The sequence below is a fragment of the Misgurnus anguillicaudatus genome, chromosome 25, assembly GCF_027580225.2.
Source record: "Misgurnus anguillicaudatus chromosome 25, ASM2758022v2, whole genome shotgun sequence".
In the NCBI taxonomy this organism is placed as follows: domain Eukaryota; kingdom Metazoa; phylum Chordata; class Actinopteri; order Cypriniformes; family Cobitidae; genus Misgurnus; species Misgurnus anguillicaudatus.
The window spans coordinates 9,681,523-9,696,579 of record NC_073361.2 but is presented as its reverse complement, the minus strand read 5'-3'; the positions used below and the strand labels follow the sequence as shown (position 1 = coordinate 9,696,579).

At 36.3% G+C, this 15,057-nt stretch overlaps 1 protein-coding gene across 2 annotated transcripts in view; it reads left to right on the top strand.

Moving 5' to 3' along the window:
• Nucleotides 1-15,057, top strand: part of sugct (succinyl-CoA:glutarate-CoA transferase) — a 171,099-nt gene that overhangs the window by 127,696 nt on the left and 28,346 nt on the right. The window contains exon 13 of one of the 2 annotated variants that reach the window (XM_055181747.2): nt 14,075-14,138. The exons of the other annotated variant lie outside the window; for it this stretch is intronic. Within the exon in view, the coding sequence (XP_055037722.1) occupies nt 14,075-14,138 (64 nt within the window). The remainder of the gene's footprint in view (nt 1-14,074; nt 14,139-15,057) is intronic. 2 annotated transcript variants of the gene reach the window in all.

Here is a 15,057-nt window from a genome sequence, read left to right as displayed (position 1 = left end):
TTTAAATTTGCTAATTCCGACTCAACTTGCCAGCACATGTCACAAATGATGCAGCAGCAAACAAAAATGGAGAAAGAAAAATCTTCTGAAAGGAAAATTCATATACAAAACAATGGCTGGTGATTCTGTTAAAATGTAAACAGGCTGTTGTTAACATACATTTGCATAAAGCATCTATATATGTATATATGATTAGAATATTAAAAACCTGAAAAGTGTTAAATTAGGGTAAATTTAGAATGGATGAAAATGTGCGATTAATTTGCGATTAATCGCAGTTAACTCATGAAATCATGCGATTAATCTAGATTAATTTTTTTAATCTATTGACAGCCCTAATATATATATATATATATTTATATTTTTATATTCTATATTAAATATAAATTTAAAAAAATATATATAAATCAAACAATTCTGAAATGAATATATGAATGTGTGTGTGGTTAGATATACATAATAATTACACACGGTACACACACATATATTATGCCAAGGATCACTTTTATTTTGTATGCGATTAATCGCGATTAATCTTTGCCCAGCACTAATTTATTTAAATGTTTTGAATATTTATTTTTTGAGTATTATTATATTCTTACATTCAATTTTTATATTAATATTTAATATTTTTCATCCTAATATTTTCTTAAAAATCAAAGTTGTGTTCTTAGAAAGGATGTTCTTGCATTATTGTGCTATTTTATTGTCATATATTATTTCTGATGTAGAAAACAAATATCAATTTATTAATCATCCTTGCTATTGCTTATTTGAACAACCCTTCAACACTAAGGTATTAAACTTCAGGATGTGGACATTTATGGGGACATGAATAATACCTCAAACTGTGTGGCCAGAACTTTGGTGAATTATAGGCTTTTCTTTGTTGGTTGAATTTGTATTAAGAAAAATCAAGATACAGAATAATCAAATATTGAACTTTTATTTATTGCAGTTAAACCTCGACCAGTATCGATCTAAATGGTGTCTGCTTGTTGAGACCATTGTTTTGAACTGTTGCCAGTGACAAAGCAGGCAGTGCTTTAGGTAATTGTTTCTCCATGTACACCTCGAATCCAGACTTTTCATATCATACCGTCTGTGTTACAAGTCATACATGATCTAAATTTGTTGTCTTCACTTGTATGAATCACTGTTCATCTGCGTTAGATTATGTCATTACAATTAAATTGTTTTCAGAAAAGGAAGTGCACAGTTTTATAGGTTTGGCTGGATGTTTGGATTTGAATATTAAATGTAATAAAACATTTTGGAAAACAAGTACAATGCAGATATTATAAATGTAAGGCAGTAAAAGTAATAGGTTTTGCTTCTGAATAAATTAACAGCCTTATCAGAAATGAATGTTATGACTAAATATAAATATTACAATGATGTCAGGACTACCAGATGCAAAATGTATATTAAGTGATTGTGGTACAAGCTGTATTATTGGTATTTTTTTATAAATATCAATACAGTGCTATTGAGCAATCATCGAATCATTATGATAGTTAGAAATATTCAAGTTAATTCTGCAATGTAACAGTATAGCATTCACTAGTGCTGCCCCGTGACAACATGACAGCTAATGGCTTCTTGTAATAGCTCCTGCCTTCTGCAATCCATAGGCAGCATGCAATAGCTTTAACTTTCATGTCAGGTTGCTTATGCACTGCGTTGTCATAAAACGGAAGGTGTATGCATAATAAATTCTGATGGCCCAAAAATAACACATGTATGATGTTTAAATTAAAGCCATCGATCAACGTTTGAGCCTTATTATTTTTTTATTACTCCTACGCCACCACAGCGTTGCCAACCGTCGTCTCTCGAAGCGCAGAGCGACGGGGGGAGGACAGAAATGCTCTTTGGATGAAAGAAGGCCTCGGAGGCAGCCATTAAAAGTGAGAGAAACACAAATAAACAGGCTTTTTACAGCACACAGACACAGTGGTCTGCTTTTAAACCACACTGCTGGGGCAACAGGGCACACATATGGAACTGCTGTGCCAGTCGCTCGCTGGCACATGGGACTTTATTGCTCAACACGAGAGTTTAACGCACAGGCTTCGGGCTTCAGATTTGGTGTCCACATGTCTCGCAAAACTTTTAAATTACTTTGTGGTCCCGCCAGTTTCGTTTGATTGTTCAGTCCTGTCCGCAGAGAAGACGGAAGCCTCTGTCAGATTTAATATTCGGGTATGATGAAGTTGCAAATTTATTACTGTTAGGTACAAAGGCTTCAGATTTAGGGGTTTGTTTGAGGTTAAAGACACTTTACAGTTCAAGAGGGATAATTGTAACCTTGTGGTCATGACAGGTTTTTATCACAGGAATGGGGAGTGATATGAAAAATCTATTAGGTTCTGTAGTTGCTGAAATATTTTCTATTTTGACACTTTTAGAGTTATTTCTAATTTATGGTTTAAAAAAATTGGTCCCAAATTGGACATCGGGCAGTACGCAAAAAGTACAATTTTGTACCTAAAGAGTTCATATTAGTACCTTAAACTGGTACCAAATGTATACATATCTGTATCTAAATGGTTTATTTAGGACGTTTATGAAGGGTAGACTACTTGCCCCAAAGATAGTTTGGGACCTTTTTTGATGGTGTCATTTCATAAACTTTAAAAAAAATAATTAATGAATGATGAAATTTAAAAATAAAAATAGAAATAACATAAAGGGCTTTTTTGTGGACAACAGTTGTGTGAAGATTCTTCAAATTTTCAATTTAACTCATTCCCTGCCAGTCATTTTTTTTTTTTAAAGTTGCCTGCCAGCATTTTTTTGTGATTTTCACAAAATGCCTTACAGGAAAATTTTCTTTTAAAAATGTATAAACATAGAAAATATATCAAATGAAAGAACAGACCTTCGGCTTTCAAACAAAACTGGGAAAAAAAACGTCTCATCCTATCTATATTTTTTCTCTGTTTATACACTCACCTAAAGGATTATTAGGAACACCGTACTAATACTGTGTTTGACCCCCTTTTGTCTTCAAAACTGCCTTAATTCTACGTGGCATTGATTCAACAAGGTGCTGAAAGCATTCTTTAGAAATGTTGGCCCATATTGATAGGATAGCATCTTGTAGTTGATGGAGATTTGTGGGATGCACATCCAGGGCACGAAGCCCCCGTTCCACCACATCACCACATCCAAAAGATGCTCTATTGGGTGACTGTGGGGGCCATTTTACTACAGTGATGACTCATTGTCATGTTCAAGAAACCAATTTGAAATGATTCGAGCTTTGTGACATGATGCATTATCCTGCTGGAAGTAGCCATCAGAGGATGAGTACATGGTGGTCATAAAGGGATGGACATGGTCAGAAAAAATACTAAGGTAGGCCGTGGCATTTAAACGATGCCCAGTTGGCACTAAAGTGTGCCAAGAAAACATCCCCCACACCATTACACCACCACCACCAGCCTGCACAGTGGTAACAAGGCATGATGGATCCATGTTCTCATTCTGTTTACGCCAAAATCTGACTCTGCCTTCAGAATGTTTCAACAGAAATCGAGACTCATCAGGCAACATTTTTCCAGTATTTAACTGTCCAATTTTGGTGAGCTTGTGCAAATTGTAGCCTCTTTTTCCTATTTGTAGTGGAGATGAGTGGTACCCGGTGGGGTCTTCTGCTGTTGTAGCCCATCCGCCTCAAGGTTGTGCATGTTGTGGCTTCACAAATGCTTTGCTGCATACCTCAGTTGTGTATCTGTAAGAAATGAATACTTCTGCCTTAAAAGTAAAAACTAACAAAGTTATTTTGGGGTGATCTGTTCTTATAAACCTTTTGCTTCTTGTTGATAAGAAGTTTTTTGTTATGTAGGAATTTCTCCTGCTGGATGATAAAGCTGGTAAAACATCCAATAGTTATGCATTTAAATAACAGTGAGAGCTGAAGGACTTACAATTACTTAAAAAAGTAAAATGAAATAATAATATTAATGGTGCAAGTTACAAAGTGACATGCCTTCAAGAAGGGGAACTGATTCATCATTCTAGAATGTCGTGAGTGTCGAACTTTAATTTTTCTCTGTGTTCTTACTCATCATCCATCAACACATCTGATCCTTTCATCATTTACATTTGCTCGAGCTCAGCACAGTCCACCGGTGCTTGTGGAGTTAATGACTATGAAGAACTCAAGCAGATGAGAGAAGGTGTCAGCTCGCTCTCAGCTATCTCCGTTCTCAATGATATGTCAATCCGCAGAGCTTCTGACGTCACCCCGGTCACAATATTCTTATGCAAAGTCGCACTGACCGAATAATTCACAAATTAAAAGCTGAAAGTTACTCAGGCATCTCCTCCAAGTCTGCAAAGGGAGGAGATGGGAAGCGATCCCTCTCCCGCATGGAGTGCATAGAAAGCAAATCAACTTTCCTGAAAACAAAGTTTCCAACCATTCATCTTTTAGAACCGTGACAGACTTGGGTCTGTTGTTTGAATATTTCACTTTTTAGTCAACATGGATTTTTTGTGCCCTGTGTATGTGAGCACGTGTGATTAATGATTCAATGATTTATGCCATGTTTTGGATTTGTTTACTGCAAGCTGATGAAACAACTTGTTTTCCTTTACTTGCCATCCTACAGGCATATTTACAATTTCATGTGCGATAAATCAGTCTTTGCCATCATTCAACCATTAACACGTTCACACGTTGGAATCAGATGTTGCTAGAGCTGTTTTTAAACCGGCAAGTTGTAATCAAGTTGCCATGATACTTCATTTTTAAGGTACTATACTCCTACTATACTTGACTTACATCAAAACAGTAGCACTATACCCTGGTAAAACTTATGATGAAATATCTTTTAAAATGTATGAATGCAAAATGCTGAATCACTTAATTTAGAACCTGACGTTTGTGAATGAATGATTTACTGTTTGCACACCGGTCTGTTATTGTGCAGACATTTCCTCGTCCCAAAGTGAAAAGTGATTGGTTGTTTTACGTGTCAGTAATATGGCCTCTAGGGAAGTCCTTGGCCATTCTGTATGAAGGTCTGGCTATGCGAGATTAACCCACTGAAATAAAAAATATAATACAGTGCATTACCAGGTATACATTTCATCAGTATGTGTGTTGAACCAATTACCTTTTGCGCAGCTAATGCACACCAAAGCTTTTAAGGCGGCGGCCTGCATATGCTTTCAATTATGTTTTCAATGGAACCGTGGCATTTTTCAAAAAAGCCAGCAGCTGGTGTGTTTTTTTTTTTGCGCTAAACGCGATTATTTTCATGCTCAGCGCTGAGCGTCGAGAGTTGACAAATATTCACCTTTTGGTGAAAAGCTCAGCTGGTCAATATCAGTTCTGAAATAATTGCATTTTTGTTAAGGAATTTTGTTAGAGATCAGATTCAGAACGATTATCAAAACATTCACAGAGTTTAAAATTAGTAAATAACATTTTGGCTTCATTTTTTTCATAAATTGGGTAAGTGCGTTATGTTAATCTGCGGTATTGCGTCCGCCAGGCGTTTTCAGCCGCGTTTAAAAGCTTTGGTGTGCACACCTCCTAATACTGTTACAATGGTTGTTTTATTCTTAGACTGATTGTTTTGTACATTTACATGCGACTATGCATGTTCCCTGGATTCGAACCCATCGAAGCACTTTTTTGCGCCGCCAATATAATGCACTACCACTAAGCTAACCTACCCTTAGTGCTATGTAATACGTTTGAAAATATACAGTAAGCCAATCATTATCGCAAAATTAACCCTTTCATTATATTGTTTCCATCCAAAGTTGCATACTAAACTTATGCGCATAATTTGGAGTTTCCATTCAGCAAGCTAAAGAGAGTACAATCGTCACTTCCAGATAAACTGGTGCTAAATATCCGCAAGAAAAGCATAAAGCTACTGTATTTAACCATTTTTGTGTGCACTCAACGCAGACGAAAGTCTATACACCTGTTATCTGTGGATTCCTGCTGTTTGAGTTGACAGTCGAGTAAGTCATATTAAAGAGCACCAATGGTCCGATTCAAGATTTTACATTTCCTTTGGTGTGTAAGTGTGAATTAGTACATGTTAACGATATGCGACAAACACACAGATTGTCGCGCAACTGTTTACTGTTGTAGAAAAGTCTGACATTATCATAATTCCTTCCACTTCGGACTCAGTCTGTAAGTTAACTCCTGTTAGCATTGCATTGTGAGCGAATCTTTCAAACATGGTATGGAGCATCACATTTCCTGCTCACGTCAGAGGTATTCAGACCAATCACAACATACAGATTAGCTGGCCAATCAGGGACACGGCGTTTTTCAGATCGATCAGTTTTGTACAAAATCTGTGCATTTCAGAAAAAGAGTGAAATCTGGAGCTACAAATTATGTACAGTATGTGGAAAATAATGTGTTTTTTGAACCATAAACTACACGAACACATTGTATTATACCAAATGTACAAAATAACGTTTTCTAGCAATGAAATAAGTGCACTTTAATATATATTGATATTAATATCAAGTAATATTACATAAAAATATATGTATATTTGATTTATTTATTTATTTATTTTTACTGAATTTTAGATACTGGGATTCATCAGAGTTGCCGTTAATGACTTTTTGGTGCGCATCTAGGAATTTATTTAAGTGTTTCCATTGTAGTTCACGTGTATGTTTTTTATGTGCATTTTTAGAATTTATGTGCATCTTGGCATTTCCATTCAGCGTTTTTATGCAATACTCCAAAATGCGCATAAAAATAAGTTGAAACATAGCTGTTGTGACACAAGCCCTGATAACTCTGTTGGTTTGTACTGTCCTGTTCTTCTACAGTATATCTACTGATGTCTTATTGCTGCAGATTTCACCTTGTTGGTGGGCTCTTTGGCTTGATTCTGACATTGGTCAAAGTGTCGGCATCATCAGGGACCGTGCATGGAGAACCCCTCTGTTTTTCTTCCTTGTAAGGAATGATTTGCTAGCCAGTGGGATCCATTACTAAGGTTTTCCCTGGAAAACACATCATCATTATCTCTCATGCTCTCTTGTTTTGACTCTTTGCTCTCCCTTATTATCTGCCTTCTATTAGCATTTTCATCTGTTTCCAGCTCTTGCCAGTCATTATTCAAGCGGCCTACAAAATAGCTCTGTTGCAGTACATCTACCGCACTTCTTCATTCTCAGTTGACCAATTTGCATTTCAAAGGGTTGCCGTACAAACAGCGGATGTGTTGGACGATGCACACATTGAATGAGGTAGACACATGTATAGCCACTGGGCACACACTCAAAATTACATGGCCAAGAGCCCAATGATTCGACTTTGCTCAACTGTTCCCATTTTACAGCTCTTGATACGAATGCACTCATGAAGGATTGTCACCCCAAATTCTGCTATTCAAGGCAAAATTCACACGTTAAAAATATTCGTTTTTAAAATAAAATCATTTTCAGATTGATCTAACAGTACACTGTAAAATAAAGCAATAAGCCCCGCGAAGCAGTGGGTTACCAGTGCATTTTATAACAGCTAAAGCCAGGCGCACACTGTGAGATTTCAGCCACGATTTAGCTGTCTAGGACAAATTTTAAAATCCTAAAAGATTTCTGGAATCCCTGGCTAAAATCTGCCGTCTTTGATCGCTAGTTTGACATGTTCACAGACAGCCGATTAATGACCATTGCGATCAAAATTATCCTCCGACATAAATCTGGCAGTGTCAGAAAACTGGAGACACAATCCTGCTGTGTGACATCTTCCTACGACAACCGGCAGATCAAGAACCAATAGAAGCACAGAACCCGATGATGCAATTAGTACGGCGACAACAACAAATCAACGCAGACAAATTTCAAAAAGAGCCAGGTTGACTATACAGCAGGAGGAGAAACTTGAGGAGTTATTGAAAGATAAAGAGTGTTTGTACAACGTGTCATCACCACTGTACCATGATAGGATATAAATGAAGCAGCCCGGAGAGAAACCGCGCTGGAAATTCAAATGCCAGGTACTCGTCTACTTCTTCTTTTTATGCTTATTGTTAAAATGAACGGTAAATGTTGTTTAGGTTTGCTAGCCTTCGCTTCAGCGTGTGTTTGCACAGCCGTCGTCGATCGATGACGTAAAACTGCGGACACGTTTGTTTGCGTGCGTCCGATTTTTAAAAGTCTTTTAACTCGTACAGTCTGACATTGATGGAAACTGAGATCATACAGTGTGACATGGACTTAACTACGATATTGATCGCACAGTGTGGCAAGCAACAATCCTAAAGGACTATTTAAAATCGCACAGTGTATACCGGGCTTAAGGGGCGTTCTTAGGCACGACAACGGAGTGCCTAAAACCCCCTTAGCTGCTTTAAAATGCACTGTAACACCACTGCTTTGTGGGGCGTATTGCTTTTATAAAACGGTTACTTCATATGCATAGCAGGATTTCATAAAATAAATCTAGTGGATAGCGGAAATATGGATATGATTTACTTTATCTTATTATTTTTTTACCGCCATACCAACACAAAACGCTATTTTCATAACAAACACAAAGTATCACAACATTCAGAAATTGAATTGCAATTTCTGAATTTCAAAGCAGTCAAATGTAAAGGATTGCTTATTCATGGTCTGTTGTTGTTTGATTATTTTACACTAACACTAGTGCAAGGTTTATTTGGGGTCTTTTTATGGCCTAATGTATTGATCCAATATACACTGTAAAAAAATCCGTAAAAATTTCAATGTTATTGCAGCTGGGTTGCTGGTAATTTACCGTAGATTTACATTTATGTTATTTACTGGCAAGAGTTTGTTCAAAGTTAAATAAATCTTAAACATCAACAAGTCTTCCTCTTTACAGAATAAAACTATACAATAACAGCCTCATGCAAAGCATTCTGGGAACCAGAAATCATCATCAACCTTCTTCTGTTTTTTGCTTCAGATTTTGTTTCCCAGAATGTTTCGCCTGATGCTGTTTTTTAGTTTTACTCTGTAAAGACAAAGACTTGTAAATGTTAAATGTTCATTTAACTTTGAACAAAATATTGCCAGTAAATAACATAAATTTAAATCTACGGTAAATTACCGGCAACTCAGCTGCAATTTCTAAGGATTTTTTTTACAGTGTACTACACCTGCATGTTATTTCTGAACTGTTAAAATTTAGGCTACTTTAAGGGGTCATATCATGAAAATCTGACTTTTTCCATGTTTAAGTGCTATAATTGGGTCCCTGGTGCTTCTATCAACTTAGAAAATGTGAAAAGGTTTAACCCATTAACTTAGTTTTGGTAAACCATTCTCTGCAAGCATGTGAAGAAATAGGTCATTGAAATTTGGCTCCCCTTGTGATGTCAGAAGAGGATAATTCTTTTTCATAAAACACACCAAAATGTGTTTTGAGGATGAGTGGAAATCAGCCACATTCTCAATACTCTTGTTACTCATGAATCCATCTTTCTGCACTAAGAGAGTCGAGAGTCGTCGTGCGTAGCTACTATCTTTAGTATTCTTAAACTTTCCTCAGAAGGACCTAAAAGTACACAGAGTATTTAGGGGATAAAGAGAGAGAGAGGCACAGTACAAGGGTGTCATCCACCCCACCAATCTGGTGTTCTGGACATCATCTTATATAACTGTCTGGTTTCCGCTTACTGACATGCAAACCTATAGCACTAATGACACTAATGCACTCTGACAGACTGCATAGAGTGGCTTTGGACTCTGGTGGGACCAGTGCTGGACATTTGGATCTCAAAATAAAAAGGGAACAAAAAGAAACAGTGTACTTAGGCACATAGTCTATTTTTATACACTCAAAAATATTTCTGACATTTACTCATCCTTGTGCTGTTTTAAACACGTATGGCTAACTTTCCTCTGTAAAACACTAGCAGAATATTTAAAAAGTAATATCCATACTTTCCATATAATACATTTTTATTAGGGATGCACGATATATCGGCCGACATATCGTTTTCGGACGATAACTGCTTTATTTTTAATATTATCGGTTATCGGTCTGATAGCAAAATTAGGCCGATAAATGAAAGCCGATAAATGATGGATTATTTTGGTTTGTTGAACCACTTCACTTGCTCATTGCTGGCCATGTGGAGTTTTGATTGGTGCTTTCTGTGACATAGCACGAAGATGACACATGTTGCGGGCTTAAGAAGAGTATGCTACTCTAGCGCAAAGACAAGATGTCCGCGGTCTGGGAGTTTTTCATTGTGAAATTAATATGAATATTTATCGGCCTATATATATCGGTTATCGGCCCCCAAATATAAAGAGTTATCGGTTATTGGTATCGGCCAAAATTTCCATATCGGTGCATCCCTAATTTTTATTCAGCTCCAAAAAGAAAACAATAGAACAATAGATTTGAAAAATCTCAAACACACACTGACTGTTTTCTGAAAGTTAAAGTCTTTATTTTCACGTTCACAACACAAAAGCATTTGCCTTTAAACTAGTTAACAGTAAACAAAAAAGAACGTATGTTTAAAGTGTGTCTGTTTGTTATCATGTTTTTGTATGAATAGGTTATTTCATTGCCTTTAAAGTGCAAGTACTGAAGATAAACAGGAGCTTGATAAAAATGCTAATTTTAGAATTTCTAATGGAACTTATCTGTTTTTGCAAATCAACTCTAGATTAATTATAATATATGATAAATCTTCCTTTATTACCATACTTTATTCTTTTATTTTTATAAGTATATACATTCTTTAGGAAGGATTTCAATTAAATACAATCCCGTTTTTATTTGTATGTCTTTTCTACACTTTAGTGAAGTGTATTTATGTATTAATGCTGTTCGGTTTGTTTAGTTTTGTGATGTAATATCACAATAAGGTAAATGTGCCCATAGTTACAATAATACCAATAATATGTTCAAATCATCACTGACACTTACTGCTAGGTGTTGTTTCAGGTTGGAGGTTGAATTCCTGTACGCTGAGATGTCAGTTTGTTTTTGTGCACAACGCATGCATCGCATTATGAAACTATTCTTTTTGACCTCTTGGAGTGAATACATAGACCGAACTTGAGGCCACGTGTGATCTGTCTCCGATGCCTTAGAAAGTGGGACCAATTTGGTTGTTTAACACGGTTAAACAACCGTGCATGATCTGGTGTGTCTTCTGATCACAAAATGAGAAACTATTTTACAGAACTATTTTATGCTATTTATGCTCGATTAGCATAGCATTATTAATATACAGTAATGTTATAAAATACCCGACATAGCATGAAAAACCCAGATAAACCTTATATCATCTCAATCGTGTTTATTGTTTCGCTGCTTTAAAACATCACAACATCTTCCTTTGCCTGTAAAGTGGTGATCTCTGCGTGACACTACGTCTCCTTCATTAAGTTGTCGTAACGAGACTGTCTGTCACGAGCGCCCTCTAGCTTCACGTATGAATAAAACAGACAAACAGAGTGTGAATGGCTGTAGCCATTGTAGTGTATAGAATAAATATGGATTAAATATTACTGATCCCTGCAGCAATTTAAAGTGAATATTTAAAATGGAATAAATGAAGAGTTTGGTTCCAAAACGCAATAAATCCATTTTGACAAATTTCGGTAAAAACGTGTTTTCTATACCAAGAAAGTGACAAGATGAAAACCACTATTTTCTGTTCCAAGCTTTCACATAGCATCTTTAGGTTATAAAACATAAAAAATTCAAATCCATAACTTGATTTTCAAAGATTTATTATAAAAACTAATTGTTTTTTTCCACAAAATGCAATAAATATATGACAGTTTTTTTCTTCAATATGCAATAAATCTATTGAATCAATGTATAAATGTTCATTCATCTTTGCCATGTTATATTAATTTAGTTGACTAGTGGTATACACTGATAAAAAATAAACATTAATGCTATTAATCAAAACACTTACTTTGTTATATTAATGACACTGTCATTGCTTCAGTTATACTTGACGTTGTCGCTTAACATTTTTCACAGCGATCAGCTGTAAATTGTTTTGGTCCTGCTCGATTTTCGTTGACTTTGAGTAAAATAATGTAAAATTTTTCATAAGATCCCCTGGGGTTAATGTGTTATCATGACAGGAACTTGATGCTGTCGGGAGAACAAGCAACGGTCTCCTGAGTGCCTCTCGCGTAAATTATTAGATGTTGATGGCTTACGTTACGTTCCCGTCACAGAAAACCATCACAGGTTTATCAATGCCATTAAAGTATTATTTTGTTTTTGTTTGTTTGTTGATCACGAAGTGCAAAGTTGATGAGGAAAAATAGGACTCCGTGTACTCAACGCACCGCCATTGTTTGTTTACATTGTGTGGAATGGTGCGCTGTAATTTGTGGAGCGGATTTATTGCGTTCTGCAGAAAAGGAGAACTGGCGTTTATTGCGTTTTGGGGGAAAAACGAAAAAAAAAGATGACAGAATAACATGGCGGATATTGCATTTTGTGTAAAATCAAGAATTTCCTTTTAAATACTGACCTGATATAATCAACCCAGTCTCTCCCCATGGCGTCGGTGTTTGACGGCGCTTGACCATGCGTCAGTGTGTTGGCGCGGGGGGTATACCTTTCGCGTCGATTTTTGACGAGCTGGGGACTTCAATACTATTAGGTCCGTTGCATTCTCTTTCCTATTTTCTTACCATTTTCGCGTCGGTTTAGGGTTAGATTTACATAATGACATCCCTACCCAAACCTGACCCTAACCCCAACGCCAGGTGACAACTGCTTAATTTCGCGTACCTAATAGTATTGAAGTCCCCAGTTCGTCAAAAAATGCCGCGAAAGGTATACCCTCTGCGTCAACATATTGACGCATGGTCAAGTGTCGTCAAATATTGACGCCATGGGGTGAGACTGTGTTGATATAATACTGATTCTGGCAGTAACTCTTTTTTTTTTAATGGCGTTTATCGCGTTTTGGAACTAAACTCTTCAAATATTTCTCAAAATATGCACACTTTGAATAAAAAACTGCCTTTTTAATTGGGGGCATTAGTGTGGCTGTATTAAGGCTCAGTAATGGAAAATAGTCTTTAAAAAACAACATGAAAAAGAACCGTGATAAATCGTGAAATTGCGATTTTGCCTAAATCAATCGTGCCTAAACCAATCGTGATAGTGTTGGTGTAATAAATGAGTGTTAAAAAGTGGTACGTTATCACATTCCAAGTCATCTGATAATAGTGTGTAAAGAAAAGACTAAAACTGCATTCATGATTCAGGGGAAATTCAACCATCCCACTATAAACATTTTATTCTTTATAGAATAGTGTTGATAGAAAAGTAGAGGGTGAAAGAAAGAGTTTAGTATCAGGACATGACCCAGGTCAGACTCGAACACGTCACTACAGCTCCTACTTTCAAATCAAACGTCACTTCAGACATGTTAGGTTTGGCACGAGTGGGATTTGGTTGCGAGACATGACGAGAGTCGATCGCAACTGATGCAAAAGTCTTAAGAAACCATATTAGATTTGACAGCTGCGCAGCAAAGGACAACACGTTCAGTGGAAAGTGTTTAAAACCCACGTTAATGTTTCGGTCTGTTGGACTATTTTATACTTACACTGTACTTTTTCAGCCATTTAAAAGTTCAGCGTCTCTCCCCATTTACTTCCATTCTAAAGAAAAGATCAGCCTTTGTGTTTCACGGATGAAAGACGCTCATAATGGTTTGGAACAATGAAAGTTTGTTATAGGAGGATTACGGGGTAACGACAAGTTGAGAAAGACGGACACTGAAAAGGAAAAAATCAACAAAAAACCACAATTGACGTAAGACATCAGTTTCAGCATGTAAGCCATGTAATGACACAATTGGCTGGTCTTCGTAAATCTCGAGCTGTCGTTTCTGTGAGTTTAACCCTGTTTGTGTTGAGTACGTTCAAAGCTGTCACGTCAAGTTGAAAAAGTCAACTTTTAAATTTTGTGTGGTCCGTGAAAGGAGACAGCGAGGTAGTAGCTTCAGTTTGTCAGTTTCACCGCTCGCTGGGTAAAGAAAAGAAAGCTAGCATGAATAATTATCACTGGCTCACGTTCTTTTGTCTCCATTCCCAGGTTGCACACAATGGCCTTATTTTGGAAATGGACCACCCAACATCAGGAAGGATAGCTGTGCCAGGTTAGTAAAGAATATGCTGTTGATGATGTGCAAAATACTCACTCTCTTTAGTTGCTGCTTTTATGCACGAGTTACAATGGTGGGACTGAGATGTTTTGTTCTTGTACATGGGGAATGCATCCAGTTCCCCAAAATTACATTTCTGTCATTATTTACCAGTCCTCGTCGTTCCAAAATTGTCTGCTTGTAAAACACAAAGGGGAATGTTTGAAGATGCAGCTTCTTACAATGACATCATTTGTCAAGCATCATAAAAGTAGACCATGGCACTAAAAACCATATGATAGCTTTGTGTAAGAATCAGAGTGCACGTCATGTCAAAACATAAAACTAAATGTAAACATATGATATGATTGTATCTGGACATAAACACAAGCTTAACTAAAGATGAAGATTTTGTAAAGGATAATGTTTAGGCAGTCGGTTGTTATCACAGCGACCGTGTTGTGTCACACTGAATGGGCTTTTTTCACGAAAACCAATGGGTGCTTATACATAATCCCGCTTATTACATGGCTTTTTACCTAAGGTAAGGAACAATAAATATTGATCTGAAATATTTTATTTGCCAATTTTTAACGAATGCAAATCTTCAGCGATGAAAACCTGTTTACTTTCAGTTTTAAGATAAGACAAGATGATCAAATGTCACAAACGCTATTTGGTTTAATAATTTTGTAATATATAAAAGACATGTTAACACTTTACTTGAAGGGGTGTTAATAAGACTGACATGACACCTTCATAATCATGACATCTCATTATGTTTCATTATGTTTTCATTTTATGTAATTTTTAAAGCAAAGTTGACATTGTTTAAAATGTCTTTGTTATGACAACTTGACATAAACCAATACATCATAACTTGTCATAAATCTGTCATAAACATGACATATCATAATAATTATTAAACTTAAGA